Consider the following 26,685-nt stretch of genomic DNA (forward strand, 5'->3'; position numbering starts at 1 on the left):
CACTGATGAGTTACTGTTCCCACACAGATTCCCGAAGCAAACGTTACTGCCATAATCTAAAAGAGCAAAAATGTTTGGAAAACAGCAGATGCAACGGGAAAATGACACTTCCTACATGCGATAATTGCACAACCTTAACTCTGCCCTTGGAGTATGTCTGCTTCTCGCTGTATTGTTCAGGGACTCGTGTGGCGTAGAAAAAATTCTTTGGAAGTCTTCGTCTGTGCAAAGCGGCTGGTGGAGGTGCCAGCAAGGGTTAAATTACCTGTGTGGGGATGGAGGGGCCAGGTAGGGTAAGTGGATCACATACAGCTGTTAAATATGTAGAGGTGACTCTGGCAGCATGATTTGACTGCTAAAATGGGCATCAGTGGAGCAGGGAAAAACCTCCGTGGCTTGTGAGTGAGTCCAGCTCACTAGAGCTTTAAAGCACAGGGCAGGTTTATGCTTTCCTCCTGTCATGGTAGGAGCGTATCCACTCACATTGATTTGCTTTTCTTATTTTTTCCCTTGTATCCAGCCACTGGTTAACTTTGTTCTGACTGTCTTCACCCTCGCCCTGCAGCCCTGCGCGCCGGGCACAGCTCCGTGCAGCCTGCAGGCATCCCTCCTGCCTGCGCTGGTTCTGGCCGGGGGATGAAGGTTACTCTTTGGTGGGAGCTGTTAGCTTGGCTTAGTCGCGACTGAGAAACTGGGAAAGCATGGTGAAAAGATGTCTGCCCTGCAAAGGCTTGCGGTCGTGGGGCTAGGAGCGGTTGACCCAACTTCTGCCTTCGTGTATCGCTCATTACACCCTGTCCTTCCCCAGCTGTCCATTGCCCCCATCCTCTCCTGCAGCCGCTGCTGAGGACCCAGTGACAGGACAAGGGGCAACGGGCACAAACTGAAGCAGAGGCAGTTCCACCTGAACATGAGGAAGAACTTCTTCCCTCTGAGGGTGACGGAGCACTGGAACAGGCTGCCCAGGGAGGTTGTGGACTCCCCTTCTCTGGAGATACTCAAGACCCGCCTGGACAAGGTCCTGTGCAGCCTGCTCTGGGTGACCCTGCTTCAGCAGGGGGTTGGACTGGGTGACCCACAGAGGTCCCTGCCAACCCCGAACATTCTGTGACCCGGCCCCGTGTGAGACGTGGCTCCGCAGACACGGCCACGGGCTTGTCCTCGACACGTCGCCGGCCGGCCGCCATGCCAGCGCTTCCGCAGGCCCGAGGGGGCAGAGGGCAGCGAGGCCCAGCTTGGGGCAGGACTGCCACATTTCGGGAAATGCCGCTTTTCCACCTCGGGAGTTCTGCGGAACAGCGGTTTGTGCTTTCCGTGGAGTTCGCGGATCTGTGAGGGAGCGACGGCAACGTCCCTGGAACGCTGCTGCCGTGGAAGCGCCTCCAGCTCTCCTCGGGCCAGCGACCCGGCCCCAGGCGGAGAGGGAACCGACGCGGGCTGCCGCCGAGGCACTGCTGCAGGCACGGGGAGCCCGGCCCCGAGGAGAGCCCGCGGAGCAGCCGCTCTCCGCCGGCTGCCCGGCCCCGCCGCCTGGCTCCGGGCGCGGCCGCCCTTCCCCTCAGCGAGCGGCCCTGCGCGCCCCGGCCCCGCCGGTACCTGCCGCCCCGGCCCGCTCCCGCCCCGCGCGGGCTCGCCATCCCCTCACGGGCTCCCTCTCCCCTCACGGGCTCGCCATCCCCTCACGGGCTCCCGCCCGCAGCAGGCCCCGCTCCCGCTGGGACGGGCAGGCGGCGAGCCCTCGGAGGGGGAAGGGACGGCAACGGCAGGGGCCACCCGCCGGCTGCCAGGAGCCCGCCCTCCCGCCGCGGCGGGGTCCCGGCGCGGCCCCGGCGCTGAGGGGGGAGGCGCGGGGGGGCTCCCGGCCGGGGGTGGGGCCCGCTCCCCGCTCTCCTCCCCGCCGGGGCCGGCGGCGGGGCCGCCCCCATTGGCCGCGGCGCGGCGGCGAGCTCCGCCCGCCCGAGCGGCGCGGGGAGGGAGCGGAGGGAGGAGGAGGAGGAGGGAGGGCGCCGGGCTGCGCTGCGCTGCTCGTCTGGAGCGGAGCCTGGCAGCGGCGGCGCGGCGGTGAGGAGCAGCCGGAGCCCGCCGGACGGAGGCAGCCCCGTCCCCCTCCCCTCGCCTCGTTCTTTGTGCGCCGGGCAGGGGCGGCCCCGATCCATGGTCATGGGCGACAAGAAGAGCCCGACCAGGTGAGCGGGGGGCGCGGGCGGGGAGAGGCACCTAAGATGGAGGGAGCGCGGCGGGGGCCGCCCCTGCCTTGCCCCTGCCCGGCGGCGGCGGCGGGCCCGGCCGGGCGCTGGCGCGGCGGGAGGGGGTGGCGGTGGGTAGGCCCCTGGCTGGCGGCTGCGTGCGGCTGCTCCGCCGCGGGGGAAGGGGAGGGGGGGGGCGCGGCGGCGAGGGGCTCCTAAGATGGAGGGAGCGGGCGGGGAGGGGGGCGGCGTGCCCGCGCCGCCCCGCCAGGTACGCGGGGGGCCGGCGTTGGGGGGGGGGGAGTGAGGGAGGCTCCTAAGATGGAGGGAGCGTGGAAGGGCAGCGGCGGGAGGAGCGGTGCCGGTGTCTCCCTGCCCGCCGCCGGTGCCAGGGTCTGGGGCGAGAGCGGCCATGGCGGCTCCGCTGCTCGCACTCCCGCTCCGCGCCCTCGCTGCTCCCAGACAAAGGGAGGTTTCACAAGGTGGAGGAGGGAACGCGCCTCCCCGCCGCCCAGCTCTCCCTCCCGCCCTCGGCGCCGGGGGAGGCGGCCCGGCCCGGCCCGGCTCGGCGCGGCCCGGCTGGGCCCTCCCGCGGCGGGGGGCTGAGGGCGGAGCGGGCCCCGCACCGCACCTCTGCGGGCGCCGGCCCCGGGAGGTGTGTGGCGGCTGATCCCCGGGGGGGGGGAGGAGAGCGTCGGCGAGAGCAGGCGCCGGGTTGCGGGGCTCTCTGTAACATGGTTTCTCATGTGTGTGTTTTCTTTCTCTCCTCCTCTCCCTCCTCCTCCTCCCGCCGCCTCTCTCCTCCTCCCCGCACACACGTACACACACGCTTCCCCTCTCCCTCCCCTTCCTCAAGGCCGAAAAGGCAAGCCAAACCCGCAGCCGACGAAGGCTTTTGGGACTGTAGCGTGTGCACCTTCAGGAACAGCGCCGAAGCCTTCAAGTGCAGCATCTGCGACGTCCGGAAAGGCACCTCCACAAGGTACGTCCGCGCCCGCCGCGCCTTGCGCTCCGCGCGGGGCTGCCGAGGCTTGGGGATCGTTTTTGGTGTCGCCTGGATATCGGCTGGTCGCACCCCCCTTTTCCTCCTTCTGTCCCCGTTCAGTCGCTTGTGGGTTTTAAAAATTCCCTTTCAAGCGTTTAATTGGAGCTGGAAGACATGTTTAGTGGATGTGGCAGCAACCTGAATCTTTTTGTGGTTTTTGTTTTTTTTTTCTGTCGCTGATGTATGGAGGACCTCTTGGAGATCCACAGCCAGCCAGAAACATTCTGACCGTGGGCGGATGGTTTTCTGTGGTTTGGGTGGAGGTTTACCTGCCTGCTCTACAGGAGTGGAAATGATTGAGGATTAGGGAACGAGAAGGGAAACGGCTGAAACTAAAGATGCCAGGAGAACAACAGCTCCCTTCCCGAGATGTTGATCTCTCGGTGTCTGTTGTCATCCGACGGGAATCGGCTTTGTGCTCGGTGTGGGAATGGTGCGGATTTCTGAGAGCTTTAGCTGTCAGGTCTCTCTGATTGCCCTGCGCTGAGTAACTGTGGAAGTCTTTACGAGATGGTGAAGCTGACATGCGGTAGTTAATTTAATCTTAATAAAAATCTGAAAAACCCCAAAACTTGCACTCTCCCAGTTAATGGGTTCCGAAAATTTGTCCTGGAAATACCAGTTGGTGCTAAAACAGGCATGTGGTGCTCTGTTTGTGCTTTCTTTTTTCTGATTTGTTCTACCATATTGACTTCTGATGTTGTTCATATTGTACCTTCCACATTTGAGTTCCCATTGCTCTGCTCTGCCAAGCAAGTAGTCCGTCAGATTCCCATGGCGAAAGGCATCGTTTTCCTGCTTTGAGTGGAGCGGTGTGTTGAGATGCTCTCATCAGCAGGCTCTTTGCATGACTTGGCTGTCTTGACTTGATTGGCAAAGGAGGTGAAGGCGTGTTTGGTGGGTTATTGTTCACGCTGTGCTTTAAACAATGTGAAGTGCCTACATTTTTAATGGGGAGCATGCTTTTGGGCCACTGAAACTCTCTGAGTTACAGCAGCAGAGTGCTGTAGTACTTCACTCTGTGTTTTGTGATGCACATTGGTTACAAGTATCCCTGCGCTTTTTACAAAATATACAGACGTGTTGAGCTTAAAACAATGTTAAATAGCATAGTTACAGCATGGAATGAGGTGGAGGTTTTGGGACAGTAGTGTTCTGTATGCAGCTGGGGAGCTTCACTGGTTTTGTTCAGTCTTGTTTTTTCATGCAACTAAACCTTCACAACACGCTTGATTTCTGTGGGTTTCTGTTTCCTCGGCTTCCCTCTTGGCTCGGCTGAAACAGGTCGATCCTGCAGTCGCCTGGTCTTTAGCTGTGCTCCTACAGTGCAGAGCCATGCAGTCACCGCAAGTTCTCACAGCGTGGCGTCGAGCATGTGCACGGGTGTTTGTGGGAGGAGAGCCGTAGTGAGATGTGGGAGTCCGTACGGGTCGTGTCTTGTATCAGACGCGATCATTTTCATATGGCCACCATGCTGATGTTCACTTTGAGAGCCGTGGCTTTCTCTCCTGTGGCTCTTTTCTTTTTTTAATGATATTTTAAAAACTGTTTGTTGAAGTAATAGTCACTTCAACTAGTAGTAGTTTTGTCACTTCAAGGGCCCTTAAGAGAGGGATAGCAGTTGATGATTTCAGGTTAAGAGCTGTAACCTTGTTTGCAGATGTGATCCTCTGGTCTGGAACATTGTACTTCTGCTTAGCTTTTAATGGACCCTTATGAATGGCTTCTAATTTTAATTCATTTAATTCATCAGCGTTCTATTCATTTTTGCTGCTTTTAAAATTGCTTTTGTTTGTAGAATCTGGGAAATTATTTAAAATATTCAATGGACCATCATGTCTTCTTGCATATTTATGTCACTTATGAATAAATATAACTCAACACAGGAATGATTGAGCGTCGTGAGTGAGCGTCGTATGTTGGGAAGACCTGGGAGGTCAGAGTTCTTTGTTGTGGTATTGCTTTGAGTGTTACGGTATGTGACGTAAGAGTCGATGCCGGGGAAATTCTTCAGAATTTTTTAAATAAATGATTGATGTAAGGTTACTTAACGATTTAAGATTGATAATTTATTACTTGAAATATAAGGTGTCTGAGGAGTTTGACTTTTAAGTTGCAATTTGACAAGTTGATGACACTCTCGACATTTAAAACTGCCTTGCTTCATTAAGGCTTACTTCAGTAACACTTATTGGAAATTCATCAAACTCGTTTTTTAAAAAACTCAACAAAGTAGTGAAAGAGACATCATAGACACAGTGAGGCAAATGGTTTTCATCAAATTATTGTGTGCAATTACAGTGTGCCCGGTTTTTTATTAAGATCTGATATGACCTACTTTCCGCTCCCCCCTCCACTGTGAAGGCAGTTATTTGCTGTAGAATTTACTTTGGCCGATAAATATTCTCTGATTTGAGAACTAGTGAGGACATTAGCTAATTCTCTCTGCATGTATATTTTTTCAGACTTGATGTGATCTGTTGGTGTGTGGGAGGGGTGGCTGGCAGCAGTCAGCAGTTTTACTTTCTCAGATCGAACTGTCTGCTTTCCCTAGGATCTCATCAAAGGAGCTTCAAACACAGCGAGTTTTAGAGATGATGTGCAAAGTCAAAATCGCTGTAGATGCTAAACGGGTAAATTGCACCTGAATACTTTTCCAGGGGGCTGTTTATAATGATTTCAGTTGCCCTTTTAAATAAAAATGAGGTCAAATCCATCTCAAGAGAATTGGGAGTTGTCGTGCAAAGATTACGTTAAACCTGTGGTACTTACTTGAATGCTGGATTTGTTACAGTATGTCAGTCACTAGCTCCCTTTCCTCAACTTTATTCTTGCTATTTTATGGTTAAACTTTATTATGCTCTATTTAGGCAAGTATGTCAAGTTTTTCTATGGTTTTCCTTCTGTGAGGATCACAGCAGAGATATAAGCTGTGTTGGACTCAATGTTTGGTGGGACGAGACGATGATTTAACTGGCTAGCGTGGGAGTGAGCAACGGTAGTGAGTTTGCTGGGACATACAAAAACCTTTCCGTGAAAGAAAAAAATACTGTATTGGTGTAATGACGTAGGGAAGTGGTGCTGGCCACCATTTCCACTTGCGTCCTGCGGCTCTTCTGGTGGTTTGCTCTGGTGTAGCTCCACCAGCTCCTGCACGCAGGAGAAGGCTTGGATTAAAACTTCTGATGAGAAGTTTGCTCCACGGACACGTGTTCCCTTCCAATATCCATTACTGCTTCTAGCACAGCAGGAAAGTTTACTATAGATTTCCTAGGAATGTGGGGCAGAACTTGGCCTTGTAGTTCCCATTATGGAGAGCTGTGTGTTCCTGTTTGAGGGGGGACGATGGCTCCCTGCTTCCATTTGTTTTTCTTAATGGTAGTCTTGCTCCTCTTACCCTTTGGTTCTCTTATGGTTTCCATATGTTGTGTTCCTGTAACCTCTTCTTGTAGCTTCCTCTCTCCTCTCAGGCACGGCTGCCCACAGTGTTTCTGCGTGAGATTTGCTTTCGGGCATCAGTGAAGGAGAATATTCCCCCTTCCTTCTGATTTCACAGAGGTAGTTACTGTTTTCTGCATCTTTCCTTTTGGATAAATAGGCAAACGGTATGAGGCGATGGAGCTTCTCTGATGTTAGCTTTTCTCTAGGCTAAGTGCTTTCCTTGTCTGAACTTCATGCCCTTGATCATGAATGTGCCTTGATTACGGAGAAATGCACTAGAAAAAGTCAGTGGAAGATGCAAGAGCAACAACTGGATGTCTGACATGCAAATTAACAAAACAGTAGCACTTTTTAGTACAAAATTAACAATTTGTGGAGTGTGTGTCCTCTATAAAGTGTGCACTTAGTAAGCATTTCTGTTGTATTTGTGGCTGGTACCTCTATACCCAAAGTGTGTAGTCTGGAGATTGCGTCGAGTGATTAGAATGTAGCTTTCATTGTGGAGGGCTCAAGGAGTGTGTCAGCTGTGTTTCGCTCTTCTGCCATTCTTTTGAGGGGAGGTTGAGCTGAAACTATTCACCCTAATTTTAAAAGGAGTTTTCTCTTGCGTGGAACAGGTGTCTTGGATACATACTGGCCTTTGCTCCCCATCAGTTCTCCAGAAAATTCCTTTGCATGTTGGCAGGATCTAAGCTAGCACCTTGAAGGATGTAAACTACTGTCCATGTCACCATTGAGAAGTATCCTCCTGTTCTGCATCCAAGCTGGGCTGACCAGAATAGACACCAGATAGTCCTGCTATTCCTGGAATGAGGTATCAGGCTCATGATCCTGACCTCTGTACAACTAATATACGCTCTGCTTATTGCCATCTATTTGCAGGACTGTTGTGCTGCAAGTGCTTGCTTTGGTGTGTAGCTGTGGGGTAGGTTAGCAGCAAAGTGGTTTCACTCAGCTCTTTCAAGTTAAATAGCTCTCACCTGAATTAAAGTAGGTTTTATTTAGCATCATAGCTGGCCTTTAAGTGGGTTATTTTCTGTAAAAATGGAGTATGTGACTCATCTGGAAAAAGCTGTTGTGGAGGGGACGATTGTGCCTTTACTCTGGAATATTTGTTTTACTAATTGGCCATTTAGATCTATGGTTAAACGATCCCTATTTTTCCTGTTGAAGTTAATGGCAGTTGGATCAGGTGGAGCGAAGCGTGGTCTGTACCAGCCTGGAGTCGTGCCGGTGCTCCACGGGGCCATCCAGATCCCAAGGATGTGTCCCCTCTGGGACCGCTTTGTTGATGCCGCATGGGAACAGCGTAATTCTGCCTTGGTCGTTCTGAGTGCCGGCATGCACGATACCTACTTGCAGAATGTTTTCCGCATGCAAGGAGTTCTTGAGACCTCTGTTGTCTCATACCTTGTTGATCAGCTCTGTCTAAAACTAATTAGCGGTCACTTTCTGAATTTGCAGACGAGGAGTACTTTTGCGAGGTCTGTCAAAGCCACCTGGGCATGGGAGCTGGGGGCAGGAGGAGCCCTCTGCAAACCTGCAAAGCAGGCAGCGCTGATGGTTCGCAGCAAGCCCCAAGTTCTGTAGCGCTGGTTTGATGATACGTGAAGTATGACTTCACGACTTGGTATTGCTGGATCCCAGGTGCCTCAGCCACGTGGCTTGGGGTATTGATCCATTCTAAACTGACTACTGGTACAGATTCACGCTACGCTTGCTTGTTTAACTACCATGGAGTTAGTCTGTGAGACTTCATCTGAGCGGATGAAGCTGTTCTGCTTCGGATCAGCTATTATCCTGTCATCCTGGCACAAGCATAACCCTGGCATAAGATCTGCGACTTGTACTTGGGCTGTTTGAAAGAAATAAAAGTTGTGTCCTGGTTTGCTCTTTGCTAGTGTTTGGCTCTGGCATTAATGATCTCATTACCATCACCCCAGGATCTCTCTTGGGTCTCAGCACCTCTGGGGAATCATTCTCAGCAGGGAGGATCCTCAGTTATTGACGTGCAGCGCCTTGGCAATACCCTTCCGCTGTGGTTGCCAAATTTGGGTGCGTGAAACGCAGTAGGTGACAAACACTGTAGGTACTGTGTTGGCTGCTGTGACTCACTTTGCTTCTACCACTTGGATAGGATCCTGTTAAGGAATAACAGCTGTACCTGTTGTGGTGCTTTTTTATTAAGGGGGGAAAAAAGTCTTTGTGTTAAATAACAGTAAAGTCTTTAGCGTGGAAAAGTGTGTTACAGTATTCATGTGGATTACCCATTTGGGTTAAATGATTGTGGATGCTAAGGTTTAAAGATCCATCTCTGACTTCTGTTGGAGACTGTGTGGAGATCTAATTGATAAACTGCGACGCTGAGTGTGTTAATCTATCACTGATAATATGCAGTGTGGATATTATTCATTTTTCCCTTCCTCCACAGACTGCTTTTCTGGGAGACGGGAATCTAAATCAACGTATGCATGTGTGTGTAGGAGGGGAGGGCACGCAACTTGCTTTTATTGCTGTAAACAGACGTTGCATCCACTGGGATACTGGCCCTGGCTCTCGGCAGGCCCTCGTGGGGAACTGGTAGGCAGAGGAATGCAGAGCAACTTTCTCTGCGTGCCTTTCGTGATTGCCCTGATTGTTTCGTGTTCCCATCAGCTGGCTGCAGAGGGGCTGCTGCCTTTGCACGGTTGGCGTGTGTCTTTGTGCACGGATGGGGGTTCATCTAATAAGCGCAACCCTGTATGAACTGGAAATAGAAAAGTGTTTGTGCAGGGTTGACCGGAGCAGCAGCTGAGCGGAGGGAGGTGGTGGATGCGAAGCGTGGCTCTCTGCAGCCACGCTCGGCTCCTGCGGGATCCTGGCTGGCTGTCCTGTGCTGCGCGCCGGTGTTGTCCAGCAGCTCGTCGTGCTCTGGCTGAACCATCAGCTCCCAGCATGTGGGACCTGAGGCCAGGGAGGGATGGAGGTTGGCAGGCAGCGTGCCGTGGACTGGATGGATTATTTTGGCTGGCCACATCCAGCTTTTGTGCTATGGCTTGGACACCCCAGCTGTAACTCCAGGCTAGTTCACTGCTGACCGTGAATCAGGTGTCACTAGTACTCCGGCTGCTGCGTTCACAATGTGAATTAAACAGCTTTTCTGTTGGTACACTGCAGTGCTGCTCCTTTTCTTCCTGCTCCATCAGGCTTGAATGAGCAGACAGGTCCTTCCAGGGTCCCTCGGTGAGAAACACAGAATTTGTGGCGCTTCTGGGGCATTCAGCCGGTGTGCAGGAGTATGGGGGCAGGGTGAGAGATAACAGTCTGCAGCATGCTCCTGTGTTAGGCGAAGGATGCGCTCTGCTTGTCCTTCATTGTGTGCGTCTCTCCTCGTCTGCGTAATTCTTCTTACGAGGGAACCCACTGACCTATTTTGCAGGATTTCGGGTGGTTCTGTAGGTTAGTGGGTTTCAGTCGGCAATGTAGGTCACTTGCAAGGTGTGCTGGAGTTTCATAACGCATAGCTCTGACCTGAAATAAGATTCGTACAAGCTCTCTTCTGTGGCTGTGTCTTGCAGCTGTACTTTATGTCTCTCTTTGCACTGGCCTCCTCCTTTACGAAGTAAAAGGAGAAATCGGGGCATTTCCAGAGGGAAGGGGTCTTACTGGAGAGTTTATGAGTATTTATTTAAAGTGTTCATGTTTCAGACAGGTAAGGGCAAATTATCATTATTGCCACTTCATGGGTATTAAGGACATGGCAAAAAAAGCAGACCACGAATACTGAGTAACGTGTACGTGCTACCCGACGCAGATGTCCAGGATTACACGATACGACAGAAACAATGTGGAAGTGCCTCCATTACATTTATGTGAGTTCCAGCTGACACGTGCTAAATACATTGATTGTCTCTTTGTGCAGACAGATTTTCTTTACGTCAGCCACAGCTCCTTTCACACTTTTTTGGTGCGTCTGGAGGTACAACCAAATCCTTAACATCGCTCTTCCTGTAAGCCAGCCATTAATTAGGAGCTTGTTCTTTGTAGCAAGAGTGCTAATTGGTACATCAACAAATTCACTGCCTGTTAAACATTGGAAAGATGGTAATTCTGACTGGCTCAAATATAAATGAGGGGGAGAAGCATCACTTCTCCTTGCTGGCCCGATGGGTTTTGTTTGACTGTTCAGTAACTCGGTATCTTCAGAGCCAGGTGAATCTCAACTCCTTCCTAGAAAAAACAAAACTAACTGGCTAAAGCTGGGTATTGTTTTGATAGTATTTTATTCTTGAAGTGCCACCTATATTTCTGAAAGTTAAAATTACACCCACAGCCAATCTTCTGTTAAGTAATACTGGAAATGCATGAGAAAAAGAGGTTGTAGAGATCTAAAGTATAGATCATGAAGCCAGGAGACCTGATATTGAACCGTATGTGGTCTTATTTGAGACACTGGCCTGGAATTGTGGAGTAACCCCATATGGTATAAGGATCCAAATAGTAAAAATGTGTAATTCTGTTTTTCTACCACAGAAGCCTTGTAATAATCAAATTGATTTTAACCTTCTGACTGATAAACATTGTGAAGCATACATTTTATGGCAATTTGCAGAGAGATGAAATGTTCCATATTTAAGTAAGCACAGTGTATGCTTTATGTCAGTTGCTATATGGAGGTGTAAACTTCCAGAAACTATATTTACCACTTGCACAGGAATGTGTTCAGGAGTTCTAGAAACTTTCATTTGAGGATCTCATCAGATTGGTTGTCTTTAAATAAAATGGAAGCGAAACAAGTCAGTTTTGGATTCTGTTTAGGGGTAAACAAGGAATAAATGTTTAGACGTGTTTTCTCAAGCAGATTGTTCTTCGGAATTTCAGAGATTGCTTGTAACATGCAGAGGTGCTAAGTGAGACAAAATATCTTGCCGGAGATAAAGCTGCCTTCTTCTAGATTTATATTGTTGAGTAGACAGACTTGAGACTGATTACAATCTGAAATATTTTTCCTGAACTAAATTATTTTTATGGGGGTGGAACTATGTCCGGGTAATTGATGTGCAACTCAACTGGCTGCACTGGGGAGGTGGGTGGAGGGTGTAGAAGCAGGAGGATTGGGTGGCTTCAGGGATGTTGCAAAGTTGACCAGAACACTGCTCGATCTGTGCCGAGCGTGGGTTAACCCAAATGTGCAGCATTTGTTAAGTTATAGGGGTAGTTCTTAACTGAATAGGATTACTCCCTTTTAGATTTTTTATTATCTATGTACTAAATAAATACATGGAAGGATTTGTGTTTTCTTTCACATCTGTTTGCAGGTGTCAGTGGGGATAGTATGATGTTAGTGTGATTTGAGCCTGTGTAAAAGAGGCTGGAGTTCAGCCGTTAGCAAACGGGCTAGCTAAATATCCTCGAGTTGCCTTTCTTAAATCGGTATGATTGTATTCCCTGTCTGTGTTTTAATTTGATCAAGAAATTTATGTCTACGGTAGGTGTTTCATTCCTTTGTTTTTTAAAAAAAATCATTTAGATTAGCAGAAGGTCATAAATCTTACGTGTCCTGGTTGGACGAAGCATGCGTGCATGTTCAGGTTGTTGGAAATGTGTGTTTCTGCTGAAACATTTGGCTCTAATTATGTATCTTGGAGCTCTTATTGTGAAAGTGCTTTCACTGTTTTTTTCGGAAGTGGTACTGAGCACTTTCTCTTCCCGAGCTGCGATTTCAATAAGAGAGGCAATACATTGATGGACGATGGCCCTGTGATGGAGTCAATCAGCCAGTGCAGTCATTTGTCTCCTGGGGATACAGGGTAGAGCACATCATTAGCAGCAGAAGGGGAGGCTTTCCTCTGTAATGCTAATGCAGCGAGGAAGCTCTGGTTGGTGCCTGCTTCCTGCTATTCCTCAGGTATTACAGGTGCCATTTCCATTTGTTGTCTGTAACAGTCATAGGTGTTTATTTTATTTAATAAAAATATTTAATAAGCTGTAGGAAATGTTTCCAGTTCAGTGTGTATTAGCAATTTGTAAACCTGTATCGCCTAAAGCTGCTTGTCATAGAAATGGTGAATGATCTGGGGGGAATTAGGTGCATATGATTGGTTTTACACACAAGTAGCTTGCCTTGACTAGGAAGGATTGGCAGCTGCCTGGTACCAGTGTGGGATTCGAAGGATGTTGTGTCTTAATTGGAGGAGAAGCACTGGAAGTGAAGCTGGTGGGTTGCAGAAGTCACCCTGACAGTATGTGACAGTGCTGGGTTTCTGTCAAAGCGAAAGGCGAAGCACGCCGTAGTGCTGGCGGGTGCCGTGTCCGAGGGATGGCTGTCGTGAGTTAGCGACAGGTAGTGCTGCGGGCGGTGGGCAGCCTCGGGCTCTGCCCAGGGAGGACGCGTTGACCGGAGGTGGCTGTTCCTCGGCAGCTGGTCCGCTCCTCCTGGGGCTCTGGCCTCTGGCCGGAGGTGGCATGGCCGTGGTCCCGCTGGAGCCAGCGTGGGCTTGCCAGGAGACGGGGCTGCAAGCCTCACGTGAGCAGTGTTGGTGTCCGGAGATGGTGAATTCCCACGTGACGCAGAACGAAACTATAAATGTTGGCAGAAAAGCGTTGTTCTGGGTGGCTGGCGGGTGTTTCTGTGCCCTCGCCAGCGCTGTGAGCAGGGAGGTGGCAGCCAGGGCACTGCTGTGACGCTGGGCAGTTAGGTAACTCACGTGCGTAGGTTTACCTGTCTGTAGAGCAAACGGAGTAAGAAGTTCCTACCATGTGTGGATTATAGGAGGTGAAGTTAATTTTTGGAAAACGCTTTGAAATCCTGAAATGCCTTCTCAAAAACTGCGCATGAAGTCAGACTTGAATAAAAAAAGGTCTATCTTCCCTTCTATGAACTGTATAGATAATCATTTAAAACTATGAGCAAGAGCAGCAAGGAAACAAATGATGATACAGCTGCTGGAACAGTGTGGTGGGTAGACCCCGTGCACTCTTTCGTCGTCGTGTGGAGCAGTGTCTCCGCTCCTGAAGCACCGGGGGAATGGCAGCGCCGAGTGCTGCATGGGTGCCAAAGGCATGGGATTGTTAGAGTTGCACAATGTTACGTGTGGGTTAGCAGACTAAGGAACGTGCTCAGTCAAGGGTGTGGGAATGCAGTACTGTGGCAGCAATTAAGAGTCATTAATTAGAAGTACTTGTTGCCGGATGTGACTCAAGTTAGTTGTAAGTTGCTTAATTTCTGATGTCAAGAATATCTAATGCGTCTGACACGCACATTACTAGTGTCGGTGGGACCACGAGGCTATCCACAGGGACGGTCTGTAATACCAGAGCTCAAACTGTGAAATTCTGAGGTTCAGTAAATGACTTACTGACAGTGACGGTTTTGCAGCACCTGTGCAAGCCAGGCCCAGGCGTTTGCATTCAGAAGTTTAGACCTGTGAAGGGTTTGTTGAGGCTCCTAAGGTTGCATCGGCTGGGAACGTACAAGCACGTGGTAGGAATTTACGCCGCTGTGCTGAGAGCCAGTGTTACTCAGCCAGCATTCGAAGAAGTGATAATGAAACTTTATCATCAACAAAAGCTTCCCTGTCTGTATGAAGAGCATGACTTTTTTTCTGATTACAAATTAACCAATGGATGCAAAAATCAGCAATGAACAGGGCAGTTAGAAGATCATGCCTGTATGCCGCATGCCTACTCTGTAAATGCATGGGAGATCACACCTTTGTGGTCAGCATATGAATTTATGAAGATGTAAGATGTGAGGGCAGTCTCACAGCTTGTGCTTGGAAGAGGTATTACTTCTGCCAACGGCTGGGCATGTCAAGCAGGTCATGGAGGAAGGTCCATAGTAAGGTACCTGTTGCAGTTCTGTGCCAGTTCTCAGGGATTTTCCCTGGCAGTAGTTTGGTTTTCTTTCCATCTCTAGATTTTCCTCTCTTGCTTTCTTTTTTTTATGTTGTAAGCCAGACTGACTTTCCCACTGGCACTCTGAATTCAAAGTTATGAAATAGTACAGCTATGTACTACACTTACTTGTTCTTAAAAGCCTGTCACAAGCCTGAGTGGTACTTTTTTTTTACACGAAGGCATGTAACGTAAGGAACAGGTTTACTTAGTCACGGGTGTGGGAATATGGGCGCTGTGCTAAGAAATTATTTTAATAGCAGTTGGTGGTTTTATTTCTGAGTGTGCTAGCATTTGCAATTCCATCTTGGTTCGACAGGTAGTTGATGCTTGTGGAGAATGTGACCTTTTGCTCTTTCAATTGATTTTTCTGGATCATGTCCAGAGGCTGCAGAAGTCAGAGCAGCGCTTTGTTGTCAGCTGTAAGGGCTGGATCAGGCCTGCGAGACCAATGCATCGAGAAGAAAGAGAATAAGTTGACATGAAACTTAACAAGGTTATCTTTTGTGATCTTGCTTTGCTCCAAGACTGTTTTTTAATAGAGACTTTTTTTAATAGATAAAAAAGAATTGGGAAGTGAGTTGTATTGCACAAAGCCCTAAATGAGACTCAGGGGAAAAACTTGGTCTGTGTCCATGTAAGCAGAGGACTCCTCAGATAGCTCATCGCTCTCAGCCATCCTGGAGCCTCTACGGTTTGAACAGGGGCTGAGACTGATAAAACTTTGGATCTGATTTGTAAAGTAACTGTCATAAATGGTGACCAATCACTTTCTTGTTTTTAAGCAGAAAGGAACAAAATACCCAGGAAGTCCAGCATATGCATCAAATTTTGCAGGGCTGTAGTTCTCAATGAGTCTTATCTGAAGTTTAGCCTTTCTGCTGCCAACTATATAGAATTCTTGGTTTTGATATTGATGTACAAATATACTCGTCCTCATATACCTATGTGCTCACTTGGATCAAAAACATTATATTCCTTCTTCACAGAGTTGTGTCTGTGCTTTTGCTTATGTAGCTGGCAGATTATTATTAGATAAGATGGGTCGATTATCAGTGGCTTGCTGCTTTTCCTCGCTGCTGTAGTTCAGAGTATTATCGTTAGCAGCTTTTAAAGTAAGGCTCCTTCTGGAAGAATTACTGGCTCCAGGCGGAAGAAATTTTCTTACCAGTTTTGAACTACTGGGACTATTGTTTTTTTTGAAACCCTATTCATCGCTTCACAAAACTTCTGCAAGTACATCTTGAATCATGCATAGCCTGAAGAATATCCTGGGGGTAGGGACACATAAATAATTGTTTAATTGGGCTGCTCTGCTGTGTAGTTTATATGATCTTGAGTATATGGAAAGGACTGATTTTATTTAGTGTTTTACTGTAACAATCCTGAGTGTTTATCGTAGCAAAATTTAATGTGGTGTTAAGCAAGACATGCAAATGTGTTCGGACTTAAGCTTTTAGTTTGTGAATAAAAATGTTGCAGATCTGTCAACTTTCAAACTTTTGGTAATCATGCTAACTGAAGTCTTAGAAGGAAGAGTCTTACAAGGAAAACAACATCTTATTGGAAGGAGAAGAACTTTGATTAACACAAATAGTTAATAACTTTTTATATTTCATTAGATTTATTGGGAGGGGAAGTCTTCAGTGGTTGTTAGCAGAGTTGGCAAAAATCTGAGTAATACATCAGCATTGTTTTAATTAAAAATACATTGATATTCTCCTAAAAACTCACTTTTGACATCCAGCTCTTAGGTTTAAAATGAATGTAAACCTCCAGGAAAAGATGCTCTTGTGCTCAAAACACACAACAAAAGCAATCCCATGAAAATCAATTAGAATAATAGAGTACAGCCATTGCAAAATATCATTACAATAGTTAAGTAATTATCCCACTGCATGACTTAGCAAGAGGGATAAATAATGCATGTAGAATTGTGTTGGAGCTTGCAAGGAAAATTCGTGCTGGCAGAGCGGGTGGGAAAGGCAAAGGCAGCGCACGCGTCTGAGGAGGGGGTCTGCTGGGTCCAGTAGCTGGTGGTTGAAACCTTTCAGCACCTGTGGTAATGAAGATGCAAAAGAGACCCGGTTTTCAATTTCCAGATGGCCTTTGGGAAGAAATCTTTCTCTCCTGTGTTAGCACAGCTTGACTCCGGCTGGCCCTGGGTGGGTGGATGTTGGACTTGGGGCGCGAGCGCTGCCAGCCTTTGGGGAGCCCCCGTCACCTTTCGGAGCAGCGGAGCGAGCGCCTGGCCAGGGGTCCAGCCGTGCTGCCCGAAGGGTGGAAAGCCCCTGAGATGCCACCTCATCAGGGTGCGCTGCCTTGCCTGGCACGCCATTCGTAACGTCTCTGCTTTTCACCCACATTCTGTGTTTCACCGCTCGGGAGGTGTGGGCTGCTCCTCGTCTGCCGTTCGTTGGGCTGAGCGCGCTGCTTGGGGCATTAATGCAAGGCTTGGAGTCCCACCGGCAGCGTGTCCCAGCCCCTGACGGAGCTGCGAGTCTGGTCAGCAGCAATATTGGCTGTTTTCTCAGCGAACAGATGAGGGTTTTGATTTTTCTTCCTTTCAGCTAGAACTGAACACTCCAGATCTGTCAGTTGCTGTCAAGAGGATTGTACTCTGGATTAGTTTGAATCATTGCAGTTAAAAACATGCCGAACAGCGGTGTAATGAATAGCTCTGTAACGTCACCAAGAAGCTTCGGAAACTAGAATGTAACTTGGAAAGAAACACAGCCCCATGCAGTCCCTGCATTGCCCAAGCACCCCCCTGCATTTAAAGCACGATGCTTTTCTTCCCGGGACCGTTGTGGTCAGGGCAGGTTTGCTGCTGTTGTGTTGGTTCCATCATGAGATGTCTGGAAGCACCTTGTTGTGCCTTTCCCTTCCCCTTCTTTTTCTCTGAGGTCTTTCTCATCAGGACCCTGTCAAACCAAGGATCGTGCTCACCTTAGGCTTGTTGGAGCTATTCTTTGCTTCTGGGATGGCAGAAATCTTCAGTTGCTGTGTAACTGTGGATGCCGTGTGAAATGACTCTTCAGCTCATGAGAGTAACGTGCATTTTTGTTGCGTTTTTGAATAGAAATTTCAGGGAAATTATGCAGAAGCTTTCTGTTATACAGTACTAGGAAAACTGTCAGCCTTTTACCACGTGTGGTTTTAGGGAAGGTGGAATTGAGACTTCCAGAGCAGTTTCTGTTTTGTGACAGGCTCAAACCCGTCTGGAAAAGCAGTGTGCTTCTGCAAGGCAGCAGGTGAGACTGCGCACCTGAGACCTCCATTCCTTGTAGGGCTTGAACAGGGGGTGTGATGCCTTCGAGTTGTTTATACCAACTTCTGTGAATAGCTTAAGCAGATAGAGATGGTGATCAGAATTCTGAGGTGTTGCTGTAATTCTGGGTGAGTTTGATAAAAAAAGTAATTATTATTCGCGTGGCTGACTGGATGCTTCAGTTGTCTTAAACCCTTATACTCTACTGCAACATATAAAAATACGTTTTGCTCTTAATTGACATGTAGATGTGGCACTTGGGGACATGGTTTAGCGGTGGAGTTGGCAGTGTTAGGTTTATGATTGGACTCGATGATCGTAAAGGTCTTTTCCAACCTAAATGATTCTATGAAAAAGGGAGAATTATGCTGGTACAGAACTTTCTAAAAGAAAAAAGTACCTTATCAAACATTGATTGGTGGTTAATTAGAAAGTAATTCTCACATCTAAAAAGAACAACTTTATATTAAAAAGTGGTACTGCTGCTAAGGAAATGTGAGGCTGCCTGCCCTCCAGTTTTGTATCTACATTGCTTCCCTGAGTGTCAGTTTGCTCAATATTTGCTGCCATTGACCTTGGATAATTAAGAAAAAAGTCTGCTGTTCTGAGGAGATAAATGCAGCTTATGTTTGCAATGTGGCTGATTAGCTCAGTTGTGAAAGTGTAATTCTGTGTCTGTAGTTTCTGGCAGGATGGATGCTGCCTTTACAAAACTTGGGTGTCCCTCTCTTCCCCCAGGTGAAGTTGTTGGTGAAAATCTCCTGGGGCTCCAAGATCTGAAACTTGCAATGGAGCTCTTCAGTTCGCACTGAAAGTGAATTTTAAGCAAGATGGGCTTCTTTTACTGACAAAATCACTTTTTCAATTCCAGCCTATTTATGAGGCTGCATTTGTGCACTGGGCGGGGGTTCGAGGTTGCCGGCCGGTGCGGTGGCTGGAGCGGGGCTCAGCGCCCGGGGACGTTGCTCTGCTGGAGCAGGGTCCGTGTCTGTGCTGGCTGTCGAGAGCTGGAGCACGCCGGGGCCACCAGCACTGAGTGGAGATCAGAGAAACACCTGTGGAAAGGAGAGGCTGAATCAAAAAAAGAACAAAAACATTAAGGAGAAGCAAAATTTTTTCAGGCCTGTCAAAGTTATTTGTCAAAATTTGAATGTAGGGGGCTGGTGGGTATTGGGGTCTGTTTGCCTAATCCCTTGCGCTCTGACTCTTCTCTGTGCTGCCACTTGGTCTTCCTCTGTTATTTCTGTGTTTGCTCTCCATGAGTTACTTGGAGCATTTGTGATTTCAGGTACATGCTTGTTTACAGTGTGAGGTCTGGTTGGTTCTTAAACATCTTCACGATGACCACTCAGTTGCATGGTATTTTGGTGGGCTTTTTCCTTAGGGCAGGTTTTCCACTTCGGTTGCTGTACTACTATATTTGCACTGGCAAAGATGAAGATGGCTCATGAACATAGTTGCATTTTGGGGGCTTTTTTGGGTGTTGGGTTTTTGAGTTTAACTGATTTAATAAAACCATCTTAGGACTAGAAGCTATCCAAACCAGAGCAAAGCTTTATAAGCGTAACTGCATCCATGCTGTTTTGGTTTGGGTGTGTTTTGGTGGTGTGTTCAAGTTTGGGGGTGTTTGTTTGTTTTTTAGCTGGTGTCACCCTCTTTACCTTCTTTAGAGATAGTACTGTGGTGGTAAATTGTGTGTTTTGCCAGGTTGTCTTTTGTTAATATACAGTGGTGCGCTGTTCCTGATGGAATCTTTCGGTGCTGATGCAATGCCAGTAATCATCAGGAAGATTTGAGATGGCATGTGGTTTTTACAGACTCTTTGCTTTCAAAGTCAAATCTGCAGCCTTGAAAATCTTCAGGACTTTGTAATCTGTCCCCCTACAAGGGTATTATTTATTTGGGAAATTGCATAATACTTGTTCTGCAAGCAGTCTCTTTTCAGCCACTGTGTAAAGTGTGTTACAGAAAAAAATGTAATTTTTATTTTTTAATTCAGGCAGCAAGTGGCACAAAATAAACCTCACAACTGAGATGTTTTGATGAATAGAGGTCTTAATGAAGGTTGTATTCAGATTTTAACAGAGGTAAGGCAGAACTGAACGCAGCTCCAACAAATGTTCACACCTGTTCCCACAAAGAAATTGAATTCCCACCATGCATCCGATTCTGAGAAGTGGTGACTGAGTGGACAGACTGTGCTGCGGATAAAATCAGCATAGGTCTGTTAAGTTGAAATACATTTTTCCTGGAATATTTCTAGTAAACAACATCTTGGGTGAAATCTATCCATACTTTAATTTGCAACATCTCATTTAAGGATTTACTGCGTACACTAAGTTCTAGGTCCCTTTTCACATGTCTCTGCATGTCCTGAAATAATTTGTTTTGTAGACAGCTCTCCTTTTCCTCTGCAGGCTGGAGCACAGTCTTGTTTTTGAGTTTCTCTGAGAATCTGGTTTTAAAAACGTGATACGTTGGAGTATTGCCGGGGTTGCAGGAGGACGCTGGAGCCCTCAGCCCCTTCGCACCTTCTGCATCTGCAGGCGGGACTGGCGAGGCTGGAACTCCATCACGTTAAAATACAATGTGGCTGCTTCCCAGCATTGGGGGTCTGACTGGTTTTGCATTCAGGTTTTAGCTGTGTGCCTCGAGTATGTCTGTTTAGTTGAGAAAGGGTTGTTTCACGTAGTATGTCTGAGTAGAAGAGTTATTCAGTTGAACAGAAGAGACTTAAAATGAAGCTATTAATTGTCACAGCCGGTGACTTTTCACTGTGCCTTGCTGCCGACTGAGAGCGCTTTAAACCCGCGTCTGAGGTATGAGAAGACCCGTACCTCTTATCTGCACGTCCCTGAGTAAGGAAAGCAGTCATTCAATTATTCCCCTGTAATTAGCCTACTTCAGTGGGTAGGCAGGTGTTAGTTATTCACAGGCTCTTTCACTGTCTCTTACTTTTGCAGCGGCGTTTGCCTGCCAGTCTTCTGCGGTCGCCTCTGTCCCGAGGCATCGGGGACGATCCTTACCCACTCTGGCCGGTGTAATGGGCACCCTGCTCCTGGGAGTTGTGAAAAGGGGTGAAGTTTAGATGAGTGCAAAAATCAGTCCAGCCGGTGTGAAAGTATCTTATCGAGGCTGAAAGAATTTGAGAGGTGCTGTGATTGCAATAAGCGTGAATTTTTTAGAATAGCTTGTCCATTTTTGTGTAGTTGCGCTGAAAGCAGGCTTGCAAGTCTGAGGGTCTGTTTTTGTAACTACATGGGGCTGGTTTTAGAAATCATTGAATGTGAACGAGCAGACCGTCATGACCCCAGAACTACTGTTGGTGCTTTCTGTAAAACGCAGTTACAGGTATTGCAGCATCCTAAAGGTTTACTCATCACTGCCACTTGTAACCCAGGCAAGTTGTTTGAGTGTCTGTGTATGGTGTGGAGGGTGTGTGCATATAGGATTAAAATAGTTTAACTGCATGGAAAACTTTGCTTCACTGCTTCTTTATAATTCTGAAAAAAAACCCCTTAGACTCCATGTTATGTGAGTGATTTTGTCCTGTGAATGGACCAGAGGGGAATAAATGACCTGAAGTTCTTGCTGATATAAAAAAAAATACAAAAGAAGATTTTGTTGCTAGAACCTGTCTTATAAAAGCAGTGGATGAGTGTGCCTGTGAAGCTGTTGTGGTGGTTATATTTATTTTCAAAACAGTGAAGAAATAGTTTGTAGGGGGCCTGAGTCCTGGTTTTGCAGTGGGCACTGTGCGTGGGCATGCTTTGTCTCCTGCTTGTTAACGGGACAGCTTTGTGAGACTTGATGACTCAAGCTTCTTTTTTTATAAGCTTGTCAGGTATTTTGTGTCACTACATGTCAGTCATTGAAGTGGTAGCCTTTAAGAGAAAACATCTGTTTAAATTAAAAATCCACATTTTTCTGAGCAGCACCTTCTCTTGGTGACTTATTTTGTCAAATACTTTGGGAGTCTCTCTGTGTTGGTGCAACTCTCCTTACGGCTGTTGCTGTGAAGACCTTTACTGAAGAGGAGCAGGGGCAGTTGGTGCAGGGTGGCGATGGCAGAGCACCGTTCGGACTTTGGGTGTATGCACACAGCGAAGGCACGCGTGGCTGCGGGACAACTGACGATGCTGAAGGCCGAGCGGCGCGGGATCCGTGTGCCCTCCCGCCGGTGGGATGCCCATTTTGGTCCATGCTGCATCACCGACCGTCAAGTCCTCGCTGCTCGTTTTGCCCCGTGTGACAGTTACTGCTTTGTTTTGCTGTGTCAAACACGACTGTGAATGTAGCCTACAGCCTGCCGAGCGTGTCGGAGGTGCTCAGCCAGCCGGTGTGGGTGCTCGCCCGTACGCTGGCTGTGGCCACTGCCACGAGCACCGGTGGGAGCACAGGCTCTGCTGTGGTCAAGGGGGGCTTTGAAGTCCTCTCCTGGTGTCAGATACGTTCAATCCCAGCACTGCTACTGTGAGCCACATCACAGTATCACAAGTAGCGTGGTGTTTTGTATACAGTGCAATCGCATTTTTTTTTTTTTTTTGCTGGCTGGGTGTACCTGAGATTAGGAGAACTGTAGACCTGGACTTCACCCTTAATGCAAGCACACTGTTTCCAAAGGAAGCGGAGCAAGACTTGGGCTCTGTCAAAAAGCTGACGTTCTGTGGAGATCCCTGTAGAAGAGCTCTACCGTTGATGTCAAAACGAGCGTACTTGGTTGCAAAGGACGTTTGGAATCCAGGTTTCCTGCTACAAATGTGTGTTTAGAAGGTTCACGTTGTTACTCTTCCTTCAGCCCTGATCCCTCAGTAAGCCAGTCCTTTGCCTGCATAAGGCAAAAGTCGTTCGCTTGAAGTTGGTGGATTTGGTGTCACTGAGGTTAAACTTCAGTGTAGGATGGATCATCTGAAATGCCATTGAAGTGTATTTGTTCATAAGCAGAGAAGTCTGATGCTTCCCAAGCATTTGGTGACCGTACCAGCATCTCTGGGAAGTGTCTGCAGCCTCCAGGGACGAAGCAGAGCCTTCCTTTTCCAACTCGTGCTGGTGGTTTTTTAACAGTTGCGTAAGTAGCGTTTAAGCTACATCAAGCTTAGGCTGTGTAACTTGTCGGCTTTTCCCTCTTCACCTTCACTACCTTCGTTCAGCTTGATAAAACAGGCTGCTTTTTCTATTTTCCAAGCGAGCTCTGAGGTGATTTTGCTACTTTTTCCTTTAGAAAAGACTTAAAGCTTCTTCCAAGTTCAGAAGGCGTAGCTAGCTACCTGTGTTCTGAAGAGCAGTGGGGGGTGGCTGTCGGGGGCAAGGACTGCTTGTTGGTTTTGGATGAAGCTGCGTGCCCTGTGCTGCCCTGCCTGCCACCAGGAGAGGAAAGAAGCTGAATAAACAGGGAAACTGTCAAATAAACAGAAACAAAACCAAACCTAGCCCCTGCCTCGGGGCGTGGGCTTGAGTCAGTGAAGCAGCAGTTTCAAAATTAGACTTAATTTTGTTAAAAGGAGGCATACAAAAGCTCTTCTGCTTTTGGTGGTGGTGGTTTTTTTTTGTGCCATAATGATAATTTCCATGTATTTTTTTGTGTTACTTGATGGCTTTCAGTTTCTTCTGAGGAAACTTGGTTGAACAGTGAGCAGTGGTGTTATGGCACCGAGTTTTCTAGCAGAAGTGACCACTTTCAGATGGCGAACTTTAAGCCTACATGTTTTTGTAGGTTGGCACTCAGTCTTTGAAGTTGTTAAGCAGACTTTCAGGGTTGCAAGTCGGGCTGCAAATACTTGCGCTGGGGCTTCAGCGCTCACAACCTTCCTCTCCACTGTTCACCGTGAGTGCAGAGCTGCTGCTGCTGCACCAGTGTCGACCCGGCTGGTTTGTGGCTGCGTCGAGAGCTGGCGAGGGGGAATAGGTGGGCTTGAAAAGCCGGTGGCAGGAGCGGGCAGGGCTGTCTCGCGTGGGCAGCACGGGTGGAGGTGTAAGTTTTGTGTTGGTTGGAATCCTGGCACTTGGTGCTGCTGCAAGTGACCCCAGAGACTGTGAAAAGAGGTGATGATGAGCAAGTATCTTCTCTTTTTTTCTTCTAGATGGTTTGTGTGCGTGTAATTGCTCACAAAGTTATGCCAGCACTGAGGGCTTTTGCTCTTTTCACTCCCCAGCTTTGGTGCAGAGTGCAAGGGTACGAGCTCCTTAGGAAGTGGTTGCTCAACTCAGTCCACGATGTTTTCCACAATGCGTTTGAGTAAAAACGAAGTTCTGTTTTTAGCTTGCTTTAACTTGGAAATTCTGGTGATAAGCACTTAGCTGCACAAATCCAGGAAGAAATTAGAGGAGGAAGCAACGTAAAATAGAATCTCACTGAGTCATTTTTGTAAATCTCTAGAAACAAGTAATTTCTCTAATCTGGTAGATGTGTATCACCAGTGTGGTGTAGTCCTGGGACTCCAAAAAACTTTGTTTATTTTCTTCTGCTGTAGTCATCCTCAAACAAGCAAGTTGATGTTTGTCACAGTTTTCTTGTAGTTAAATGGAAATAAACCTAACCAAGGGGTGTCTTGATAAATACACCTGAGAGTGAGGTGCCTGGATATTGTGATGCCAGGAGCTGGGTGATATGCTTAAACCAGAATCAAACCCAACAGTCTGACTGCTTTGCAGTGCTTTTCAAGACTTTCCTTTAGTTCTGTTACTATGTTCGCTATTGTAAGATAATTAGTATGTGTTTATTACTAGAGAAACAGGTTTATAGTATGGTGTCTAAAAATCCCTCTGTTTCATTATATGGTTGGTAATCTTTGTCTTTCTCTGCTCAGATGATAATTCACAAAAAAATCTGTAATCTGACAGCAGATATAAAGTAGAAAATGTTGATGCGTGTGGTGTCTGAGGAGGTTGTAGAGGACGTGCAAAGTGCTGTGCTCGAGCTTTCTGTTGTATTTTGTTGTATAGAGGAAGTGAAACTTCAGCTGTATTTTGCGTATTCTTTTCTTCCGTTTCCAAGTAAGGTCTCTGCCAGCTTCTGTGTTTCATTCATCTATAAACCAGTTTCACTTTCGTTACACATTTTAGTTAGGCATGACGTTAAATTTGCATTTATTTGGTATTTGCATGTTGTGTGGTATGTGCTTTTGTGTATTCATCCTGTAAGAGTTTACAGTGGGATTCACAGGGCTGATGTACAGCCTCACACTTGAAAATGTCTCAGGGTGTCTGTCATATAGGAAAAAAATGCCCAAGCCTCATTTCTTTCTGCCCTGACTAAGTGCTGGGCAAAGATATAGTTTGATAGCAACCTCTTAAACTGGTGAGTGACAACTGACTTGGTCACAGCTCATTTTTGAGCCCGTGTCTCTGAAATTTCACTATCATCATTTAGTTAACAGAAGGTGGGTTATGTGAAAAAGAAGTTACTCAAATCCAGAATCTTTACATGCAGATTTTGAGTCATTGCAAGACAACAATCAAGTGAGGACGGATGTTTTGTACGGGAAAGCCCTGTGTTGACTCTCCAGCCTTCGGTTAAGGGAGCGTGCTGAATGCTGTTGCGCTTACCTTGCGTATTTGCCTCTCGGAAAACAAGCGGTAGCAAGCACCCAAGCGCTCACTTCTGTACCTCTTTCTCCACCACTGCTGGGAAGTGTAGTAGCTGGAGATTTCAGGAGCTGTTGGCTGTTGCTACGCGGATGCTGCTGGGTCCCGCTTCGTCCCGAGGCTCTCCCGATGCCACAGTGCATTAGGCTGACAAAGCCACACGTGTTGCGGGTCAGGCAGGCTGCCAAGCGCTCAGCCAGCGGGGAGAGAAGGCATTAGGAATCCCAATAATCTGCACATCAGTCTCCGAGTGCCGCTTGGTCAGTGGAGACCGAGCGAGTGAGCTGTGGAGAGATTGTGGGTATTAAGTGGGATGGGTAATGAAAGGCTGTGCTGGCGGTGATGTGAGACTCTTTAAATGGAAAATGACTTTAAATGATGGTGCCAGGACAGTTGGAGTGATTTGCAGCTGGCACAGGTTCACAGTGTAACTGGTAGTTTTCAGCAAGACTAACTACTTGTTTAGGACTGAGTACCAGAATTGTTTTGAAGAATTAAGAAGAAAAAAGGGGAAAAAAAAAAAAAAAGCGCTTTTAACCGAATCTGCTTTCTTTCCCTCCTTAGGACTTGTATCAGAATGATAGCAATTCAGGATTTTGGCTGTATGTGCTTGTATGTGTCCGTGTGTGTACAAATAAATGCAAGTCACGTGCGCGTATGCAAAACTGCAAAAGAGTAGTCATCAGGATGATAATGGTGTCAGGACACTCGAGAATACAAGAAAATGAGCATTTCAGGTGCAAGATTACCTAACCTGAGACCTTTCTTTAAAAATGATAGTTTTGTCTGGACAAGTCATTATCATTGTTATCTGCAGATCGGAAGTTGGCTTGCAGAGGACTTGGAACCATGTTGCTGTTGTTATTCTTGACTTTTTGTTATGTAGCATAGTGCTCTCTGTTAGTTTTGTTTAGAAAGGTAGTTGAGTTTCTACAGTGTGCTAGGCATGTGTAGATAACTTGCACTGATACTCCAAGTAGGGAACTCGGTTTACCAAGGAGGTTTCTTCTAAGGTTTGCTAGTTAGGGGGAGGAAGAGCTTCCCAACTGAGTATTGTAATGTTATTTCCTGGAAAATTTTGAAACCGTCTGGGTGAGTTCCTCATGCTCAGGAGTAGTAATTCTGAAAGAAAAAGTTTCTGTGCTCTCTGGCCGTGTTGTCCGCATGGTGCTTGAACAGCGGCTCTCAATGGTAGCCCAGCGCCCGGTGGCTTTTCCGGCTTTCCTGGGCAGCAGTGCATGCACGTGCAGGATTGCTGCACATCGTGCTGCCTGGATGGAGCC

The 26,685-nt window shown here is 47.6% G+C and overlaps 1 protein-coding gene across 2 annotated transcripts in view; it reads left to right on the forward strand.

The window, feature by feature from the left end:
• Nucleotides 1–1,977: 1,977 nt before the first annotated feature.
• Nucleotides 1,978–26,685, forward strand: part of RYBP (RING1 and YY1 binding protein) — a 40,067-nt gene continuing 15,359 nt past the window's right edge. The window contains exons 1-2 of one of the 2 annotated variants that reach the window (XM_075432709.1): nt 1,978–2,186; nt 3,043–3,168. In XM_075432709.1, coding sequence (XP_075288824.1) covers nt 2,155–2,186; nt 3,043–3,168 — 158 coding nt within the window. In that variant the 5' untranslated portion in view covers nt 1,978–2,154. Of the gene's footprint in view, nt 2,187–2,920; nt 3,169–26,685 lie in introns of those variants that run through there. The other variant, XM_009936545.2, reaches the window with a different exon arrangement.

Source organism: Opisthocomus hoazin, chromosome 11, assembly GCF_030867145.1.
Source record: "Opisthocomus hoazin isolate bOpiHoa1 chromosome 11, bOpiHoa1.hap1, whole genome shotgun sequence".
In the NCBI taxonomy this organism is placed as follows: Eukaryota; Metazoa; Chordata; class Aves; order Opisthocomiformes; family Opisthocomidae; genus Opisthocomus; species Opisthocomus hoazin.